General features: G+C 42.9%; 1 protein-coding gene across 1 annotated transcript; it reads left to right on the forward strand.

Annotated features, from left to right (window-relative positions):
• The first annotated feature begins 525 nt into the window (after nucleotides 1-525).
• MBOAT4 (membrane bound O-acyltransferase domain containing 4) lies at nucleotides 526-8202 on the forward strand. The gene is made up of 3 exons (XM_045535361.1): nucleotides 526-882; nucleotides 4351-4575; nucleotides 6983-8202. The coding sequence occupies exons 1-3, from the start codon at nucleotides 764-766 to the stop codon at nucleotides 7944-7946; spliced, it is 1308 nt and encodes a 435-aa protein (XP_045391317.1). The 5' UTR covers nucleotides 526-763; the 3' UTR covers nucleotides 7947-8202.
• The last annotated feature ends 12791 nt before the right edge of the window (nucleotides 8203-20993 follow it).

Genomic DNA, 20993 nt, shown 5'->3' on the forward strand with positions numbered 1-20993 from the left:
CAGAACCCCAATGCAAGTCATTCTCTTGTAGTCAGAGTCATCCTTTAAAAGCCAAATCCAGTTATGTTTTTTCCCATTCCTCTTAAAATCCAAAGTACTTCCATAACCTAACTCTTGGCTAGGTCTAGTAAACTGAGTATTTAGTGTGTTGTGTACACAGCACTCTTCTATGTGCTGGAGATATAGCAGTAAATAAAACAAAGTTCTTCACTTTACAGGGGTCACATCGTAGTAGGGGGCAGGCAATAAATGAATGGAGAAATAGATACATAAGGGGTGCCGATATGAAAAAAAAGTAGCATAAAAAAGGGAGTGGTGGTTAGGAAGAGGAACCTCGGTTTTTGCTTTAAGAACTTTCCTCCCTCCTGTTCACATTCCTGTTCCCCCTCTCCAGTCCAGGGAGTTGTCCGTCCACAACTGGAAAATGAGATTTTTCATTCACTTAGTGAAGAAAATATGACAGTATGATGCCTAGAAAGGCAAATAATGTCCTATGCAAACTAAACTTCTGAAAGTGACGTTTTCAGTAGATGTTATTATTAATATACCACCAAAATGTGTTTTGGTTTCCATAGTGCAGTCACCTTTATCAGAAAGCCAACTTTTATACTGCTTATCTCCTGTGCTTTTTGTTTGCCTTTTCCTCACCTGGGCCCTCTGAAACCAAATAAAAAGACCAGAGAGAGCCTGGTTGAGATTTCTCCTGCAGGAAGGCAGCAGTTAAGGACTCTGGAAGGGACAGTGTCTTTTGTTCTAGTTCATCATGGATTGGCTTCAGCTGTTCCTCATCCATCCTGTGTCACTTTATCAGGGGGCTGCGTTTCCTTTTGCACTTCTGTTTAATTATCTCTGCAGGAAGGATTCATTTTCCACTTGTGCCAGGTAGGCTGGATGGCTGATTTTGCTCTTACATCTCGAAATACTACAGGAGGGCAAAGAGCACAGAGTAGACTACAGATGTGAAGACCACATATTAATTACACTTATTTTAAACTTAGTATTACTGTCACTGATTATTGATTGCTTGATAATGATTATGTATAATAGAATAAGATTGAACTGGAAATTGACATCATGTCTGCATGAACTCAAAGTTTGATAGGTTCACATTAAATGGCAAATGGGGATTGCATGAGGCCAGGAGTTTGAGACTAGCCTGGGCAACATACCAAGACTCAATCTCTACAAAAAATTAAAAAATTAGCTGGGTGTGGTGGTGCATGCCTGTAATCCCAGGTACTTGGGAAGCTGAGACAGGAGGATCACTTGAGGCCAGGAGTTTGAGGATGTAGTGAGCTATGATTGGGCCACTGCACTCTTGCCTGGGTGACAGAGCAAGACCCTACCTCTAAAAGCAAGAAAAAAGACAAACTGATGAAAATAAACTCCAGGGAGAGATGGCTGTTACAAAGGTACAGGAGTTCCCCAAGTGAATACGTCTGTGTCAACTATATACCCATATATTCTTGAATGGTCCTGATTTCGTGGAATTTTATCATTTTCAATAAAATTAAGTTTTATATAAATTTACATCAATATAAGTTATATTTATAACTAAATGTGATTTTTAAAATCCCTTTGTATGATTTCTCAGAGAAATAAGTCAAATGAATCTTGTGAGATTAGCTCTATCTCAGTTTGTGCTTCAAAAATTATTGTCACTAGAAATTTGATAACTTGATTGTAATGTTTTTTTAATATCAAATAACCTCAATACATTAGAGACAGTCCCTACTTTTAAAAAGGTTTTGTGGGAATATCCTTTTGGTTTATTTATTTATTTTTTTTGAGACAGAGTGTCGCTCTGTTGCCCGGGCTAGAGTGAGTGCTGTGGCGTCAGCCTAGCTCACAGCAACCTCAAACTCCTGGACTTAAGCGATCCTACTGCCTCAGCCTCCCGAGTAGCTGGGACTACAGGCATGCGCCACCATGCCCGGCTAATTTTTTCTATATATATTTTAGTTGGCCAGATGATTTCTTTCTATTTTTAGTAGAGACGGGGTCTTGCTCTTGCTGAGGCTGGTCTCGAACTCCTGACCTTGAGCGATCCACCCGCCTCGGCCTCCCAGAGTGCTAGGATTACAGGCATGAGCCACCGCGCCCAGCCGGGAATATCCTTTTGTAAAGTGAAAATCTGTTGCCAGAGGGCCACTTCCTAATAATTCACTCGTTTTGGGAATTAGGATTTTTATATATTGGAGTTTCTTAAATAAAATCTAGCTGTATCTAACAATCAGTTAGGATTGCTGAGTTTAATTAAACTGTGGTTTGTTATCATGTGTTCACAACTGGCTGATGCCCTTACCTTTATTTATGGGAGATGGGAGTAGGGGGGAATAGTTGTAAAGAAGTTTCCTATTGAGAAAGAATCACAAAACAAGTGGAAAAATAAGGGTTAATCCCCATGGAGTTACTCTAGGGTTAAGATTGTTCACTTTGGATTCAACCTGGTGAGTCCTAACTCCCTCACTAAACCGAATGTCCTTGTATATGTGAATAAACTTCCTTCGAAGTGCTCTGTCTTGATCTGTAACATGGAGACAGTAATGCCTATCTTATGGGGTTACTTTAAGGATTAAATAAAGATATTTCTTGTAAAGGATTATTAGCACAATGCCTAGAAGGAAGGAAGCAATCGGTAAATCATACATCGTACATTGTACACGTGTAGACATTTTAATGTTTATAGATCCTCTCTGGGTGGGAGGGTTGCTCAAGCTTCCGCTTCTGCTGTGTGAGGACTTTAACACATGAACTGCCACGTGAGTTGTATTTAACTCATGCTAGTTTTGAGCCTGGGGCCTTGTAAAGCATATGTAACTCACACATGTTTTTACCTTGGGAGCTGCGTGAACTATTTTTCAAGTTGCATATAACTCACGCACAGAAAACAATAAAAAATAACACATTTTTCATTAAATTAGAAAGGATCATTTTGTTTTCAAAGTTTTTATTCCATTTTTGTAATGAAACACCATGGCCCCAAGGAAAAAAATTTTCTAGTGTGGCAGTCAATGTGTTAAGTGTTCCCCTTTATTTTCCCGTAGCAGGGAAATGAAGGCTTGGACCGCAGTGTTCATTGGCGTGTTGTTGAGGGGAGTCACCCCAAACACAGGCTAAAAGAAAAGCACAGGAATAGCCCAGGGCTTTTGGGTAGTAATAAAGCCACAGATCCTTGTGCTAGTGAGGGAGGCATGGTCCACACGACACTTCATCCATGTGGGTGTTTTATAACATTAAAAAAAAAAAAAACAACCCTGCTCTTTTCCTGCCTGTCTGCCTGAGGATTGACTACTATGGTGAAGCGGCTTTTGGGACCGGGAGGGTCATAATCAACCAGCTACCTCAGTGGGAACAAATGGTCATGGGCGTCCTTCACCCTGGGAAGGCAATGAGACTAAGAAAGAAATTTGGAGGAAAAATGTACAAGACCACATTGGACGTCATCTTTGTGTTTGGATTCTGACCCTGTCTTCGTGGTGGCGAGACAACTGGGAAGATGTATGATTCCTTGATTTACACAAAGGAAAATGAACCCAAGCATAGACGTGCAAGACATGGCTCATAGGAGAAGGAAAAGACCTCGAGAAAACGGGGGAAGGAACGCAAAGACACAACGAAGAGAGTCAGGAGGACCCCAAAGGCCAGTGCTGGTGCTGGCAAAAAGGGATAAAGATGTTGCAGGGACTTTATCTGCAGTGACTGTGTGGATTTTTCACAAGAGGATTAATAAACTATGAACATTTTTTAAAAAGCCATAACACTAACTCACAGGATCTTAAAGCGAGCTCTCCAGGATGAAGGGTAGATGGAAAGATTTTCTCTTTGGGTTTTCAAACACTTCATTGAAGGGAGCATTGAGTCTTTGTCTCCCTCACTCTTAGAACACTCGAGGGCAGGATGGCCTTGTGGAAAGGAAAGGCGCTCAGATGACCAGGGGACGTCTGGAGAGCTCTTCTAGATCCCTCACACTAGGCTCACGTCACTGTCGGGAAGACAACACACCAGTTGATTTCAAAGATGTCCCTGCCACCAAGCCTTCCAGGCTCGCCAAGGGCAGGAATCACCTGAATGGTGGGTGTCAAAGAGAGAGAGGGTTCCCGTGGTCACTAAGGCCGGAACCAAGATTTGTCTCCTGAGGTATATAAAAGTTTACAAACTGACCCTGGCTCGTTATTCTCGATTCTTTCCTTCAGAAGAACAGCAAGAAAGCCTCAGAGAGCGAACAGCATGGCGCCATTAGGTGTTCTGTGGGTCCTACCTCGATTTGGTTCCTGGGATGACATCTGAAGGGATTCATTTGCCACACTATGCTAAGTTAGTGTCACTGGGCTGTCCTTTCTCCTGCAGGTACCTCTTCCTCCTGGCTGGGGGAGGCGCCCTGGCCTTGGCCGCCATGGGTCCCTACGCGGCACTTGTCTTCATCCCTGCTGTCTGTGCCGTGGCTCTCCTCTGCTCCCTCGGCCCGCAGGAAGTCCACAGGTGGGCTTTCTTCTTCCAGATGAGCTGGCAGACCCTGTGTCACCTGGGGCTGCACTACACGGAGTATTACCTGCAAGAGCCTCCTTCCGTGAGGTAACACACCCTGTTTGTTTGGTTGTGCTGAGCCGACCAGGGGTTTGCTTCTACCGAAGTGGCAGTGGAGAGAACCTGGGGGTTGAGTTTGAACCCTAATGCTTCCACATTTGAGCAGCGTGACCTTGAGCCAGTCCTTTCACTGCTCTCTGACTCAGTTTCTTTTTCTGGGAAAAAAATAAGGGGGTAACAATATCTATCTTGCCAGACTGTTGTGAATGTTGGAAAGAATATTAAATGGGACTCTGTGACTATTCGTTGCTACCACGTGTTGCCTGCACAACAGGGTGTCTGGCACTTAGCTGGGATTGTCATTGTGCCTGAGAGGGAGGGTGAGGCAAGAGACCCTAGCTGCCTTCCCGTGGCTGCTGCAGAGAGAGGCAGCTGCTGGGTCAGAGTTTTATCTTCATTCAGACTCAGCTGTTCCCATCCTTCTGGAAGATTGGTAGCCACCCCATCTAGGAAACAAACATCAGGAGCTAATTACAATCTAGGGAAGTGTTGTCATGAGTCAGTGAGGTCACCAAGATTAGGGGGAAACACATCTTTACGATCTTGAGGCCTAATGTTCCTGGCCAGCACAGTTGGCATGGGGCCATGGTCACACAGAGAACAGAGGCTGGGACCGCGCTAGGTGGGTTGCCTGTCTGGTTCTAGCCTGCCACTGGCTCACCTGCTTTGCCATCCTGGCCACACCTGGAGTCCTTTTCTTTTTTTATTATGACTGTTTCCACCAAAGGCTTCAGACTTGCTTCTCTGAGGAAGAGGCAAGATGGCAGGTGGGTGGGGAGTGGGAGGATGGGACGGGATGTGGTGAATCAGGATTTCAGTGGGAGCCGGGGCCTGATGCGGCTGGAAGGGCGAGTTGGGCAGGATCCGGCTGGATGGGAGGAAGGCGGACCTGGGCCTGCCATGGGAAGGGTGTTAGTCAGCGAGGGCTGTCATGGCACGGCACCACAGGCTGGGTGGCTTGAACAGCAGAAACTCATTTTCTCACACTTCTGGAGGCTGGAAGTCCACGATGAAGGGTGGAGCTCTGAGGCCTCTCTCCTTGGCTTGTAGCTGGCCATCTTCTCCCTGTGTCTTCACAGGGTCTTCTCTTTTTATCTGTCTGTGCCCTAATCTCCTCTTCGTATAAGATACCTGTCATATACAACGATTGGGGTCCACCCCTATGGCCTCATTTCAATCACCTCTTTAAAAGCCCTATTTCCAAACTCAGTCACATTCTGAGGGATCGGGCTTAGGGTTTTAACATATGAATTTTGGGGGGACATGTTCAGCCCCTAACAGAAGGTGAATTAGCAGGGGTTGGTGGCATTTGGAGCCTGCCTTGCTTTCTGTTAGGGTAAGTCAAGTGAGGCGGTCCGTTTTCCTTCAGTCCTCAGACACACAGACAGAAACCGCAGTGGCTGGGAAATAGTGCTGTTTTCTCGCCACAGGACAGCGTTCCTGCTTGTAGAGTGTGTCGCTGTGATTTCCATTCATTGTCCTCAGGAATCTTGCCAGCAGCATCTTCGATGGTGAAGCAGTAAGAGTTCAGGTGACTGGTTAAGAACATACCTCGAATTGCTAGTGACTCAGCACACACCCCAATCATGCATAATCCTGCAGTCAGAGTCGGGTTCACATTTAAAACCTTCAACTCCCTATAATCTTTTCATTACTCAGTTTTTGTCTCCTCTGTGGCAAACTTCTCCCAAGCCTTTATAAGCCACTCTTAAATATTATGATCAATATTTCCCCACAGTGTTCCTTCTCATTCTCTTATTTACATCTCTGACTAATGAGTAACTTCCCCACTGGCTTGATGCTGTCTGGTGTCAAACTAAATGACAAACAGAAAGGCTCTCTAAAAGAAAATGACGTTTATTTGGGAATAAGGGATTGCAATTGGGAATTACTTGTGCTGTAGTAAACGACGTATGTATTCAGGGAGGTAAAGGAAGACCAAGGTTTTTAAAGGAAAAGTGAGGAGGAATGCATAATTGTTTTGAAATGATTATCCTTGGCTACCAAGGTCAATAACAAGGGTGACGCCAGTCTGAGGCTGGACAGGCAGTTGCTGAGCAGGTGTCCTTGCAGAAATTTTTTTTTGTGCAAGGTTGTAGTTTTTGGTATTTTGTGATAGTTTTTGTTATCAAGCATATATGGCCTTCCTTCCCTGGCTGATTTTTGAGAGGTTTTTGGGGTTTTGTTTTGTTTTTTAACACAAGTGACTCCATTTTGGTTCTGACAACTTTCACTCTGGAATAGTGCGTGGTTCTGAATTAATCCAGGAGTCTTTATAGGGACTGCAGGCCATGAGATTGATCTTAACTCAACAGAGCAACCTATTTCCTGTGGGGTCGTGTATGAGAGAATAAATATGGAGTGTTTTTACATTAAAAAAAAAATTCTCTTTCAGGTTCTGCATCACTCTTTCTTCTCTCATGCTCTTGACCCAGAGGGTCACGTCCCTCTCACTGGACATTTGTGAGGGGAAAGTGGAGGCAACATCAGGAGGCATCAAGAGCAGGAGCTCTCTGTCTGGGCGTCTGGGTAAGGCACTGCCCTATTTCAGCTACTTGCTCTTTTTCCCTGCTCTCCTGGGAGGCCCTTTGTGTTCCTTCCAGCGATTTCAGGCTCGTGTTCAAGGGTCCAGCTCTTTGTGTCCCAGTCACTCTTTCTGGGCCCTGACCTGGAGGGCTGTGCAGATTCTAGGACTAGAGTGCCTCAAGGTGGGCATGCGGAGGGTGGTGGGTGCAGGCGCGGGACTGACCGATTGCCGGCAGCTTGAGTGTGTCTATGTCATGTGGGCCACAGCCGGGCTCTTCAAACTCACCTACTACTCCCAGTGGATCCTGGATGACTCTGTCCTCCATGCAGCAGGCTTTGGGCCTGAGGCTGGTCAGAGCCCTGGGGAGGAGGGATATGTCCCCGATGAGGACATCTGGACACTGGAAACAACCCACAGGATATCCCTGTTCACGAGAAAGTGGAACCAGAGCACTGCTCGGTGGCTCAGACGGCTCGTGTTCCAGCACAGCAGGGTCTGGCCACTGCTGCAGACATTTGCCTTCTCTGCCTGGTGGCATGGGCTCCATCCAGGACAGGTGTTCGGTTTCCTCTGCTGGGCTGTGATGGTCAAAGCTGACTACCCGATTCACGCCTTTGCCAATTTGTTTATCAAATCCTGGCCGGCGAGGCTGCTCTACAGAACCCTCGCCTGGGCCCACACGCAGCTGATCATCGCCTACATAATGCTGGCTGTGGAGGTCAGGAGCCTCTCTTCCCTCTGGCTGCTGTGCAGCTCATACAACAGCGTCTTTCCCATGGTGTACTGTGTTCTGCTTCTGCTATTAGCGAAGAGAAAGCACAAATTTAACTGACATCTTTCCCGGCTTTCATCTTCTACAACAGTGAAACAGTTTAGAAAGTGCCAGACGATGCGTTGATAATGTGTATGTTTGAACTTTTCCATAATAAAGGATTGGATGGATATCCCTGATGAATTGCCGTAGAAATCTGTGTGTCTGCTTTAACAAGCTATTCCACTGGTACTGAGGATACAAAAAAGAAAAAGATATGTTGCTTCCCCTAGGGTTTACAATCTAGGTGTGGAAGTAAAGTTTAAATAAAGCGGTAGATGAAAACACAAGGTACTGTGAACCGAATGGCAAACGGTCTATACGTGGACACCCAAAAATTGAGTGTGCAGTTGGCCTACTTGATCCTGGAACGTGAACTTTAGCAACACAAAGATGAAAACAAAACAAAACCTAAATCATATCATCATATTGATTTGTTACATGAACTGAAGACTCATCTCCATCCATAAGTTTGGAAAATTTGGCCCAAATTTGGAAATTTGAAAAATTTGGTCTAAAAATGGAGAGGCTGACATTATTCTTAGAAATACATTAGCAAACTGCAAGTCCACCTAAGACTTGATAACTACTTACATAATTGTTAAATACAAAATGGACTCATGAAATATGTCCTACAAAGACACCAATAACAGGAAGTAAACACTGTTTTGGCATAACTTTGAGGGTAGGTCTGATTCCTTTTTCTTGGCATATCCTAAATAACTGCCTCTGTTTCTTCCTCTGTTAGGATTTAAAATACACCAAGAGAAAGGTATCAGGGCCTCCAAGTTGTACTGTAGCAATGTCATACCAGTACTTTCAAAGTTTTGCCACCTGTACAGGCCACCTGTGCTATTTAATAATTACCATTTTTCTTTAATCGACTTTAATTCAACTTTTTAAAGCTTACCCTCCTTCAAAGCAGTGGCATTGATGCCCTTTGGCGTACTGATTATATTTTATTCTAGTACTCACTAAAAGAAATACACACTTATTCAAATTAAAAATGTTTATTTGTGTACTGCTTAAAGCCATATGCCGACTCACCACTGAAGCATCGTACAAGAACCTAAGCTTGCTAAGTATTCCAAACCAATCCTTTCATCCTTTTCAAAATGGAAAATTGAAAATAAGCTTTTAATCTTTAAAATCTTACAAAGAGAATGCAAAGGTGAGAAGTTACAGATCACTTAGAAAGTTATTAGGTCCATATCACTAATTGACATTAAGGCAAACAAACCAACCAACAAGCCCAGTCTTAGCACACGGGAGGTAACACAGCCAGCAGATGATGAACAGAGAGGGCCTGAATTTGTAGTGGCCTTAACCAGAATGGCTGTGTCGTTTCTCTTACCATACTCAATAGCTCAGAGGAGATAGGGTGGACAGATGGGGTTTTCTAGAGTTGGGAATAGTAAAAAGAGAATGTTAGGGGACACCAAGGCCATTACAAAAATGTCACTGAAATGACCATCCTTGACTACCAGAGAGGCCAGTCGGGTGGGGGTGGCAGTGGAATTGCAGGAAATTTGAAGTTATAATCATTGCAGCATTATTTATTATAGGAAAAAAATGTTCAACATTTAGGAAAATAGTTAAGCAAATTATGATTGACTATTACAGAGCTATTAAAAATGAGTGCTTTTTTATAGGGGTGCTTCCGGGCAGCTATTTACACGGGTGTGTTCAGTTTATGAAAATCCATCCAGATGTACACTGAAGATGTGTACACGTTTCTGTATATAGGTTCCAGGTCAATAATTTTTTTAAGTGAGTACTTTTAATGCTTACGGAAATGGTTATGAGAAAATGTTAAATTTTAAGAAGTTGGTTAATAAAGCCTTTTAAAATGCAATCTGGACTCTAAATCTGTCTCCCTGTTGATAGCCGGGGGTAATTTCTACTCCTCGGGCTGGTCAAAGCAGGAAGTCTGTTTCCTTGCCTTTCTATTTGCATCCTATAGGGAGTGATTCATTCTGCTGGACAGTATAAACAGTGTGATTGGAGGGGATTGATCTAAGGGAAAATGGCAGAGCCAGAGATGTGGGCCGGGAGCCATCTGTCTACACAGAAGAGAGGCTGGATCCAAGATGGGTGGGCAACAGAGAGGAGGTGTCTCTGTCAGCCCCATTCCTTTTGTTAGGACTTACCCTTCCCCTGCCCCAGCTGCTCCCTCTGCATTTGGCAACGTTGGTTTCCCTGTGATTCTGTCACTCCCAAAACCCTGCACACTGCCTCCCAAATTCCCTTGCCACATGACTGCTAGCACCTGCTTATTAACCTCTCTTGTTAATTTGCTCTGATCTTGCCTGCAGAACTGGATTTGATGTTTTCCTTCTCTTGCTTGACTTACAAGTGGCCCCCAGGTTACCCCTGCTTTCTGCCTGGTTCTGGTGCACTCGTCAGCCCAAGCGGAATAGTATTTCAACAAATCACGCCTATCCTGACAAATGCAAGGAAGAGGCCAGCAGCCTCTGTCCTGCAGGCAGTAGACCTACGTGAGAGAATTCGATTCTGTGGACCAAGCGCTAGAGCCCACAGAAACAGTATGCAGTGGGCACACACCTCCTGGGCCCCGGCTTCCCACTTTCATCAACTAAATCACTCTGAAGGGTTTGGCAGCTCTTTCAGACCCCCAGGGGACTTAATCCGTTTGTTTGAAAATATTGTCTGAGAGTCTGGTGATTAAGAAATCCCTGAGAGGGGAGTAGGCTAAGCTGTGAAAACCAACAAGCTCAGAATGCTGGCAAAGTTTAATTAGAAATGTTGGCTGGGTTCGGTGGCTCACACCTGTAGTCCCAGCACTTTAGGAGGCCAAGGCAGGAGGATCGCTTGAGGCCAGGAGTTCGAGACCACCCTAGGCAACATAGCAAGACCCCTGTCTCTACAAAAAAATAAGAAAAATTCACTGGGCATGGTGGTACATGCCTGTAGTCCCAGCTACTCAGGAGGCTGAGGCAGGAGGATTGCTTGAGCCCAGGATCATAGCTGTGGTGAGCTATGATTGAGCCACTGCATTTCAGGCTGGGCAACACAGTGAGACCCTGTCTCTAAAACATAAAAATAAAAAAAAAAAAGGAAAATGTTTAACAGAAAGCTACAACATTTGCTTTGCTAAGAGCAGCAAGGAACTGTAGATATCATGGCATTGCCTAGGAAGTGCTTTAGGAAAACTTCAGGTCATCTATTGGGCTGTTATTTTGGATAAGCTACCTTCATAGTGCAGCCCCATCCTTCTGATACACAGGCGGCTACTAAGCCGTATTGGCCACTTTCTTAACCCACTGGCAGCCGCCATGACCAACAGGCAGCCAGTGGCTCTAATGGCACCCCCAGTTTAGCTTCCACTCCAGTTGTTAGGCTTCTCCAAAGGAGACAATCCAACCTTGGCTTTTTCTACCCACAAACCACAGGAAGACTTCACTGATGCACATTCTGCCTGTAGATTCATCACTTCCATGAGAATTTGGAAAAGGATGTTTGTATGGTTTGAATGTGTTCCCCAAAGTTCATGTGTTAGAAACTTGATCCCCAATGCAACAGTGTTGGGAGGTGGGGTCTAATGAGAGAGGTAGTCACGTCTCACTTAACAATAGGGATGTGTTCTGAGCATCATGGTGTGTGTACCTAGACTGTATAGGCTATATGGTATAGCAGAGCCTACCGCTCCTAGGCTATGACAACCCAAAATGCCTGATTGACGAAAGGATCTCAATCAATTGAGGTTTATTAATCCAGCTTTAGGGCACATCTGGGGAAAAGAGAAACCACAGATGTGTCTGTTACTGTTTTTTCCAAAGAGGTTTTCAGGAGGTTTAGTGTTTATACATTTTCTTAAACAGGAGTTGGGGGGAGGGAACGTAAGAAGAGGGGCAAGTACACAGTAAGACAAATTGTTACATCTTGTGAGGCTTTAGTTAGTGCCCAGGAAAGCTACATTTTACATATGACAAGGTGAATGTTTGAAGAGAAAAAGGAAGTAAAGGAAGAATCAATTATGTAGATGTCCCTGGGTGGGTGGAAGAATGATTGATCCTGTCTTGTCTCTGTTCTGCACCTGGGAGGATAAGCTTAGAATCAACGTTATTAGTGTGGAATTGAACAGACTTTAGTTTTAGGAGCTAGGCTTAGCCTGCAGATGCAGTTATAATTTGCATGTCCTTATTTATGGGAGACCAGCAAAGAATTGCCTTATGACTGATCTGTGGGCCCAGTCCTTAGTAGATGCCTGAGGTCCTTTACCTTTCCGTAGGGCTAATCCATAATGTTAGGAACAGCTATGCATTTGGGAGGGGTTGCTGCATGACTTGGCCTCCTGGCTGGACCTTTCCTTTTGCATAAGGAGTTGGGAGGGCGGATCTTGAGATTTCATTTTCCTTAACAAGGCCTTGATCCACCTCTGCCCAGAGGATGCAACTCAGCCTGCATCATCTCCCTCCTGCAGGCAATGGGCCCTCCTTCTGGTCACCTGAGACGCCCTGGCAGCTAGCCTGCCTAGCCTGGGTGAAAGGGGAAGCAATGAGCAGAATGCTGATGATGAAGCAGTTTCAGTGGGTATGAAAGAAGCGATTTGGCCACTGTGTTCCTAGGAACACCGCAAAGACCAATAGATTATAGCCGTTGCAACAACCAACTGCAATCACTAGTAATTATCCTGATTAAAATGCCAACTATTAGATGGTACATTCAAATCACTTACAACAGAGGCTTCTTGACAGTTTTATAACATGGTAGACGGTGCAGGAAACTTGGTTCTCTGCAGTGTCAGAGTTCAGCACTGAGAGGTAAAGGGGTAGTGATTCTGTTTTATGTGAATTTTTTTCTACATGTCCAACTGCACCTGTTTCCAAAGCATTTGAAAAGGAATGGTAGAGTAAAATGGCCACTGCTACTTTAGCATTTCTTCCTAATAACTACTGATTCTGATGTCAGCAGAGCTGCCCTGTGGGGAAGTAGCCGGAGCTCCTCTTCGGGAGGCAGGACGGGCTCAGTCCCAGATGTAGCACCAACCAGCTGTGGGGCCCAAGAAATTCCCTCCTTGGGACCCAACTTTCTCAGTGTGCCAAAATGGGGGTGGAAAAAATATCCCTTTAGAGTATTTAATTTTAAAACTGAAGGCATTGTGATTATATAAGTGCTTTATCAATTTTTCAACACATTAAGCAGAAAAAGTAAAGCTTCTGTCTCCCAACCTGTCTCTATTCATCCAGCAAGAATTTTGAAGAAATGGAAGAAAATCTGCTCAGTGCTCAAAGTTCTTTATAAACAACTAGCATTTTCTATTATGTTTCTTCCACTTGTTTCCTATTGTATAAGAAGAACAAAGTGATATTTTTGTGGCTCATTATAAAACTGAGTAAACAATAATTCTCTTGTACTAAGAAAACACTATTAACTTCTCTGACTCTTTCTTTCCTGAATAATAGGTTTAATTTCTTAGCCTATATTTGGCAGCTGACAACTGTCAACGGCTTATTAATCTGCCTTGGGCCTCATTTCCAGGAACGATTGATAACAATAGCTGGAGATGCCAGATTATTTCCAAGGCAGTGTCTTTGCCTCACTTGACAAATAGGTCTTGCTACATCTACTTTTTCAGAAACACCTTTTGAGCTACAACAATGGAGATAATTAAATATATTTGTGTTTTCCTTGCAGGGAATTTGTGCAGTTCATATAATTCAGGTGTGACATTGGTTTAGTTTCATGGCCAATCTAAGTGTGTTAAATCCAGTACTTTAGATGGATTCACCAGTCAGAACACATGTGGGGTGGTGTTTTCGGGAATCCTCATCTTACTAGAGGGATAGTTCCCTTAACTTTGCTTCTAAATTGTCTGTTTAGAGCTTAGATTGCATTTCCCTACAGAAAAAACATTACATTGACTCATAATGGGTGACACTCATGGTAATGATCTGAATTCAAGGGAATATGGTGCTCAGGATGGACGAAAAGAGCAAACGTAATTTCCTCCCCATGTTTTTTTTTTTTTTTTTTTGAGAAAGGGTCTCCCTGTTGCCCGGGGCTCGAGTGCAGTGGCGTCATCACACTCTGGTTCCTGCAGGTAGCAAGCACGGGGAGCAGCACACACTGCTGCTCTGCAGCAAGATGCTGAGCACAGCCCTAGAGATGCACATGCACCGCCTCAACACCCCCTTCAGTCCACAGCTACAGAGCTCAGGATGCCCATCATGCCCAATTCTGCCCAGTCTCCCTCCTTTGAGGCTGCTGGTGGCCAGGGGCTTCAGGTCTAGGGGCTCTAGAAGCCCTACACCATGTCTGATTATCCCAAGGGCTGAAAGGATCAGTATTTCATATCACACTTATGACCCATTTGCAGCACACAGGTTGAGAAGCTGGGATGGTGAAATTTTAAAAATTGAAAGAAATTATACCCCTTTTTTGGACAAGTACACAAGAACTCTCATCTCTCCTCCCTCCTGCATTCCTGCTGGCTCCACCGCTGTCTTCCTCTCCATCCTCAAGTTCAAAGGACCACCACCACCTCTGCCCTTCACCTTCCCATCTTTGAATCTGTGGCCCGGTAATGGAGAACGAGGGAAGAGAAAGGACAGTGGGTCAGGAAATTTCATTCTGGCCTAGGCTTTCTCCACAACTCACCACTTCCAGGAGGGAATGGGGAGTAAACCCCATTCTCCTGCCCACTCTGCCCCATTTTCCTAACCTCTCCATTGTTCTCTGGGTCCTGGTTATCTCACTTGTAAGGGGAAAGGGATTAGAAAGGAGGCTCTAGAGGAGAGAAAAGGAAATCTTTACCTCTCAGTCCTTTCTTTTTCACTCCAGACCCCTTCCTGTACAGATGCTCCTCGACTTATGACGGAGTCACATCCTGATAAACTCATTGTAAATGGAAAATATCATTAGGTTGAAAATGCATTTAGTACACCTAACCTATTGAACATCATAGCTTAGCCTAGCCTACCTTCAACATGCTTACATTCGCTTACAGTTGGGCAAAATCATCTAACACAAAGTCTGTTTTATAATAAAGTGTTGAATATCTCATGTTATTTATTGAATACTGTACTAAAAGTGAAAAACAGAAGATGTTTTTGTATGGGTACCTGAAGTACGGTTTCTCCTGAATGCAGATTGCTTTCACGCCATTGTAAAGTTGGAAAATCATAAATGGAACCATCATATCTTGGGAATTGTCTGGCTATGTAAAACAAAATGTTCCCTCTAAATTAGAAGAGTTGAAAAGATGATCTGCTTAATTATGAAGATCCCTGCTTTCTTTGTGGAAAGAATTGCATTTCTGTAGATCATGCTGCTTTGGTGGTAGGCCCTGCACTCATGCGAGGGACCTCATCTAAGAATCCCTCCTGTTTAGGGGAGGTGTAAAATGGTCCCTGCAACCTGGTGCAGGTCAGAGCTGAGGAGGCCAACCTGGGGCAGCTGTCAAGCAGATGTGTGGCCAATAGACTGTATAAGCCAAGTGAGTCCAACACTCAGTTTTACATGTGGTTTTTCTTGTGTGTGTGTGTGTGTGTGTGTGTGTGTGTGTGTGTGTGTAGGGGGGAGTTGTGTAGTAATTCCTGTCTTTTCCTCAGGCCTTTAGTAAAATATTTGTTTAAAGTTAGTCTGATTTTAGATATGCTTTGTAGGATTAAAGGAGAGGGTCTTATTCATGGTTGGGGTGCAGGAAATATGATAAAAGTAACTTGGAAAAGTGGTTAGAAATGGTAAAAGGTGGCTGTAGAAAAGTGGAAGTCAGCCCCAGTGCCAGAGACTGGCTGAGGTGCAACAATCAGGATTAACCTGTGTTACATGTGAACATTCCTGGGCTTCCCAGAAATCCTCTGGAAGAGGAACAGCATAAAAATTCGAGCATTAAAACTGTCACACAGGTTGGGGGCTTGAATGGTTACTTATACTCAACCTAAACCAAGCTCAAAAATCATTTTGTGAAGCATTCCTCTCTCCTTTCTGTTATTGCCCACTTCCTCTACAATCACACATCAACTCTATACATATGATATAGTATTTAAGATACATACTTTTGTTTGTTCCCATGCCACATTCCTTTTTATTTACTTTGTAGTCCCCATGTCTGGTTCTAAAAAGTCTGTGGAATGAATAAATGTCTACAACGGGCCATCCAGAATTCTAGGTAGGATTCTATATGTCACAAAAGATGTGAAATTCTAGGTGTAGCTTTCCCCTTCCTACCCAAGCAGATGGCAGGTTTGGAGGTCCTTGTCTCAGGACAGGGTGTCACAGGAAGGAGAATACATTGTGGAATAAGGTTTATCCATATTAAGATAATACTATGTGTCTGACTCAAATCCATTCTGATAAAGAGCCACTAAGAAAAAACAAAATGAAGTGTTTGCCCAGGGTTTGCTTCTGGGGAATTCTAATTAGATTCAGGTGCAAAAAATGTAAAATGTTCTGTAACTTTAAACTCATCCGCCTGATTTTGTATGACACTTGGTATGGTCTTCCTGGACCAGTGGATGGCTCCAATACTTAAAACTGCAAAATGGAGCTTCTGTTTGTTCCAAGATAAATTCTTGGAATTTATCTTCTTCCATTCGGCACTCCTGAACTGTTTGGTGACCCCTGTCTGGGAACTCATCTTTGCACTGAGATGCCCCAGCTAGACCACCTGTTGTCCCTGCTTGTGTGGCCTCACTAAAGGAAGAGGGACAGTGTCTTCCGTGTATTAGGGATGAAAAAGACACGCTGCTGAGCTGGCTGGTCCTCTGGACTTGCTATTGTCATCCTTGTTATGGCAGGAAACATGTTCTCCCCACCCCAGAATGGGGTGTGAGGTGGGGAAGGGTGTGTACGTGGAGATGCAGAAAGACCTGCTGGCTTGGTTGCACCCCAAGTCCTCCTCCTGGAAGTTGCCTCTATAAGCCCCCTTCTGCTCCTGGATTTCACCACTTGCAGCGATAACAGACCTCCTAGGCACAAGGCTCCTACCTTTGATGGTGGTGTTCTCCCATGCTTGTCTTCTCCCAAGCATTTCAGGCTGGTTTCTCTCTTCAGTGTGATCCCGTTTTCATTTTCTCAGAGATTTCTTAGTTTCAGACTCACCAAAGCTTCCCCTTCTTGTTTTAACTTTGCCAGTGTATTTCCCTTTTTTTTTTTTTTATGTGTATCATTTCTAAGGTTTCATGCAGAAGTCGGGTAGGGAGGACCGTGTGCACTCAGTCCACTGCAAGCACTTATCAGGGCAGCCAGGCAGTGATTATTACATAACCAACAGGCCTTCTTGATTATCCTGAAGTACTGCAACAGATGACCAGGAACAAGGCATTTCTAAAAGATAATGCAAGGCTCACAGAGTGACCCCCTGTCTGCATGACACTCCACACAGACTGGATTGTTAAAATGTATTTTTAAAGGATGTAAAATAAGAACCCATTTATGAGAAAAGAGAACTCCTTAGCAATACAAACTGGTAATAAACATTGATAGTAACAGCTAATATCTAACAATCACTAGCTCTGTAAACGCTCTGCATATTACATTCAAACCTCACAACCACCTTGTGAGGTAGGTACTATCATTATCTTCACATTACAGATGCAGACATGTGACACAGAGGTTAATAACTCGTCTAAGTTTACACAACTAGCATAAGGAAGAGCTAGAAGTCAGCTGGTCTAATTCCAGAGCCCATCGTGTGACTGCCAAGCTACCATGCGTGCTATGACACAAACTCCCACAGAATTTATAAAATAGTTAAAAGGGTAAAGTGTCCCAAGTCTCAATAGTATTGCTTTGTTTGGTAAAAGTCTGAAATAATGCAAATCATGGTATTTCTAGGTAACACATGGATATTATGAACCAATAGTTTGGACATGCTGGTCTAGAACTTAATTTTTTTCAAACTCTTCCTACTTCTTCACTCCTATCCAGCTGACACAGACAATCAAAACTTGATAGTCGCCATTGACTCTACTCTGTCTCCCATATAACTCATCAGCAGATCTACTTGGTTATTCCTTTAACATAGAGCCTGGATCTCACCACTTTTCACATCTCCATGGTATCTGGGATTGATCGGGGTATCAGAATCAAGAAGCTGTCACCACCATTGCTGCTGCCCCAACTGCCTCCTAAATCCCAGGAAGCTGAAGAACACACCAGAATGCTGCTCCAGAAACACTCACTTCCCCAGGACCCTGTTTGCCAGCACAAGACCTGACAAAGTGGAACACGAAATCACCCTACACCTCACTTTTGCTTCCCAAATCTTCCATCCCGTGAGCCTCCGCACCCCTCTCTTAGCATCGATAAGAATCAGCTTCCTTTGAAATGTTTTTATGTCTTTGTTTTATCTCCCTAGATTGTTAGTTCGGAGAGGAACCATGTGCTCCAATTTTTTTCCTGTCATGTGGTATACAGGAACCTAGAGTGCTGTCATGTGGTATACAGGAACCTAGAGTGCTGTCATGTGGTATACAACTGCCACTGGGAGCAAGGAAGTTTTCTAGATAAAAAGCTTGAACCAAAAGTGGAATTTCAGCTTAACTACCTCAGTGGCATAGCCAAGGTGAAATACAGAGGTGTGAACCAAATAGTTTCTACCTAACTGTTGGACATTTCTCAACATCTGAGTTTTTTGGTTTTTTTTTTTAAATAATATGTTCTAAACCACTGTGTTAAGCACTGGACTGTGAAAATAATTACTAGGTCACTTACACTGGTAAATGACAAACATCACTTGTAGTATGAAGTATGGCTCAAAACCATCTTTTTCTTAATTGTTAGGGACTAACACGTTTGTCTTCATTGCTATACTCATAATTAGGTTTTAGAGCCAATTTTTACATGTGTTTTGGAAGTTGATGATTTAGACCATGACAAAAATAAATTAAATCCATCCCTTTTTAATTGTTAGGGACTAACACCTTTGTCTTCACTGCTGTACTCATTAGATGTTAGAGCCAATTTTTACATATGTTTTGGAAGTTGATGATTTAGACCATGACAAATATAAATTAAATCCATCTCTCTTAGTTTAATCCTAGGAAGTTGTTTCAGTTGTAAATCATCTTAGAAACAATCCTCAAATGTTTGATGTAAGTAAACCTAGCTTTTATGAAAACATCCATCCTATTTCGAGGAGGCTCCAAAAACTAAAACAAGTTCGCTTACTTTTATCTTATAGCTATTAATATATTTATATGACATTATAATACAAAACAAATTGATCTGCCAAGAGAAAAAGATACTTCTGATATTAAATGCCAGACACACTACAAATCAAGATAATTATTAAATAGTAATGCTCTTACAAACAGATACAGGAATACTAAGGTTTATTCTTTAATATTTTATTCTATTTGATGGTTTCTATGGTTGTGAATTGCCACAATTCTCTTTCATATGTGCCATTCTACTGGCTCCTGAAATAAAAAAAGTTCCTGATCCCTCCCCATTAGTACTGCCTCTAAATACAGATAAGAAAACAGACTTATAATTGAAAATGGAAAGTTTTATGGCTATAAACTCTTACTCATGGAAACAGTTTTTGGATTTTCTCTGTTTTCCCCCCAACTAGAATTTACAAGTTTAACAATTAATATCTTAATTGTTGTGACTATATGTAGTGTATGGTCTTAAACCCAGGAATGGATTCAAATAATCAAGAGATTGGAAGCAAACCATTCAGTACGAAGTTTCTTGTAAAAAATAAACTGTAAATGTGTCTTCATCCCTAGACTTTTTGCAACCAAACACAAATGGTGAAGAGAGACGTAAGACCCAAGAAATCAGATAAAAGTCTGTGAGTATCTTAAACTCAAAATAACTTCTACATTACAGTGTAGAAAACTTAACTGTAAGGCTTCTCCTACTGCATAGCACAGTAACACCTCCCTTATCTGGTGCTCCTTCTGCAAGCTCATATTACCTGGTTATACAGTTAAGAACTAGACTTTTTTTTAAAAAAGCCTTTTCAGGTGGGCACAGTGGCTCACATCTGCAATCCTAGCTCTCCTGGAGGCTGTGATGGGAGGATTGCTTGAGGTCAGGAGTTCGAGACCAGCCTGAGCAGGAGCAAGACCCTGTCTCTAATAAAAATAGAAAAAATTAGCCGGGCATGGTGGTGTGAGTCTGTGGTCCCAGCTACTTGGGAGGCTGAGGCAGGAGGATCGCTTGAGCTCAGGAGTTTGAGGTTGCCGTGAGCTAGGATGAGGCCACGGCACTCTAGCCTGGGCCACAGAGCGAGACTCTGTCTCAAAATAACCCCCTCAAAAACCTTTTCAATAGGAAGAATACCTGTCACAAAGCATTTCATTTGTATAAGAAGTAGGAGAAACCCTATTTACATCCACTGATGTTATACTGTATACAGAAATGTCACGTAATTGAATCAGTGAGCTTGGTTATCTCATATTTTTCCTTAACAACTTTCCACTAATATAAATTTGCAAGTTAAAAACAAAAGAAGGGGTGCTAGCAAAAAACACTCAGTTGCAACAAAAGCCAAGAAAAACACAATTCCAGAAAAATACACGACTACGGCCATTTAAGATGGGGAAAAATAATTTATGATAATAATTTTAAATTATCAAGGAAAAATTAAAATGTTTCAGTATATCCTAAGAAAGAACAAGTGTATGATACATGTAATACTTTTGACAAATGATTAAAATAAAACAAATGTTAGTTCTTAATGAGTTAAGCTTCAGTTATCTAAAATATTTACCTACAGAACATGTCTTCCTCCCTGGAAATGCCATAAAATGAGAAGACTTGCGAAAAAATAAGAGGTCCTAATCTTCACTGAGAGAAAGGACCATACAGGCTTATATGGAAGAAATATGAATTTGAACTTCCTACCAACTGTATGCATCACAAAGCATCCTGAGATCAAAATCATACGTACCACTTAACAGTAATGTTGCATGCCTACTTGTTCAAGTTTGATGCAATGATTTTCAAACAACCTTTTCAGTAGGAAGAATACCTGTCACCAAGCATTTCATTTGTTTAAGAGGCGGGAGAAACCCTAAAGTTATCTGAAACTTATGAATCTAATCACATTCAGTATAAATATCCCAGAGTTTACTTTAGAAATATGGA

This window comes from Lemur catta, chromosome 22 (genome assembly GCF_020740605.2).
Source record: "Lemur catta isolate mLemCat1 chromosome 22, mLemCat1.pri, whole genome shotgun sequence".
Classification (NCBI taxonomy): domain Eukaryota; kingdom Metazoa; phylum Chordata; class Mammalia; order Primates; family Lemuridae; genus Lemur; species Lemur catta.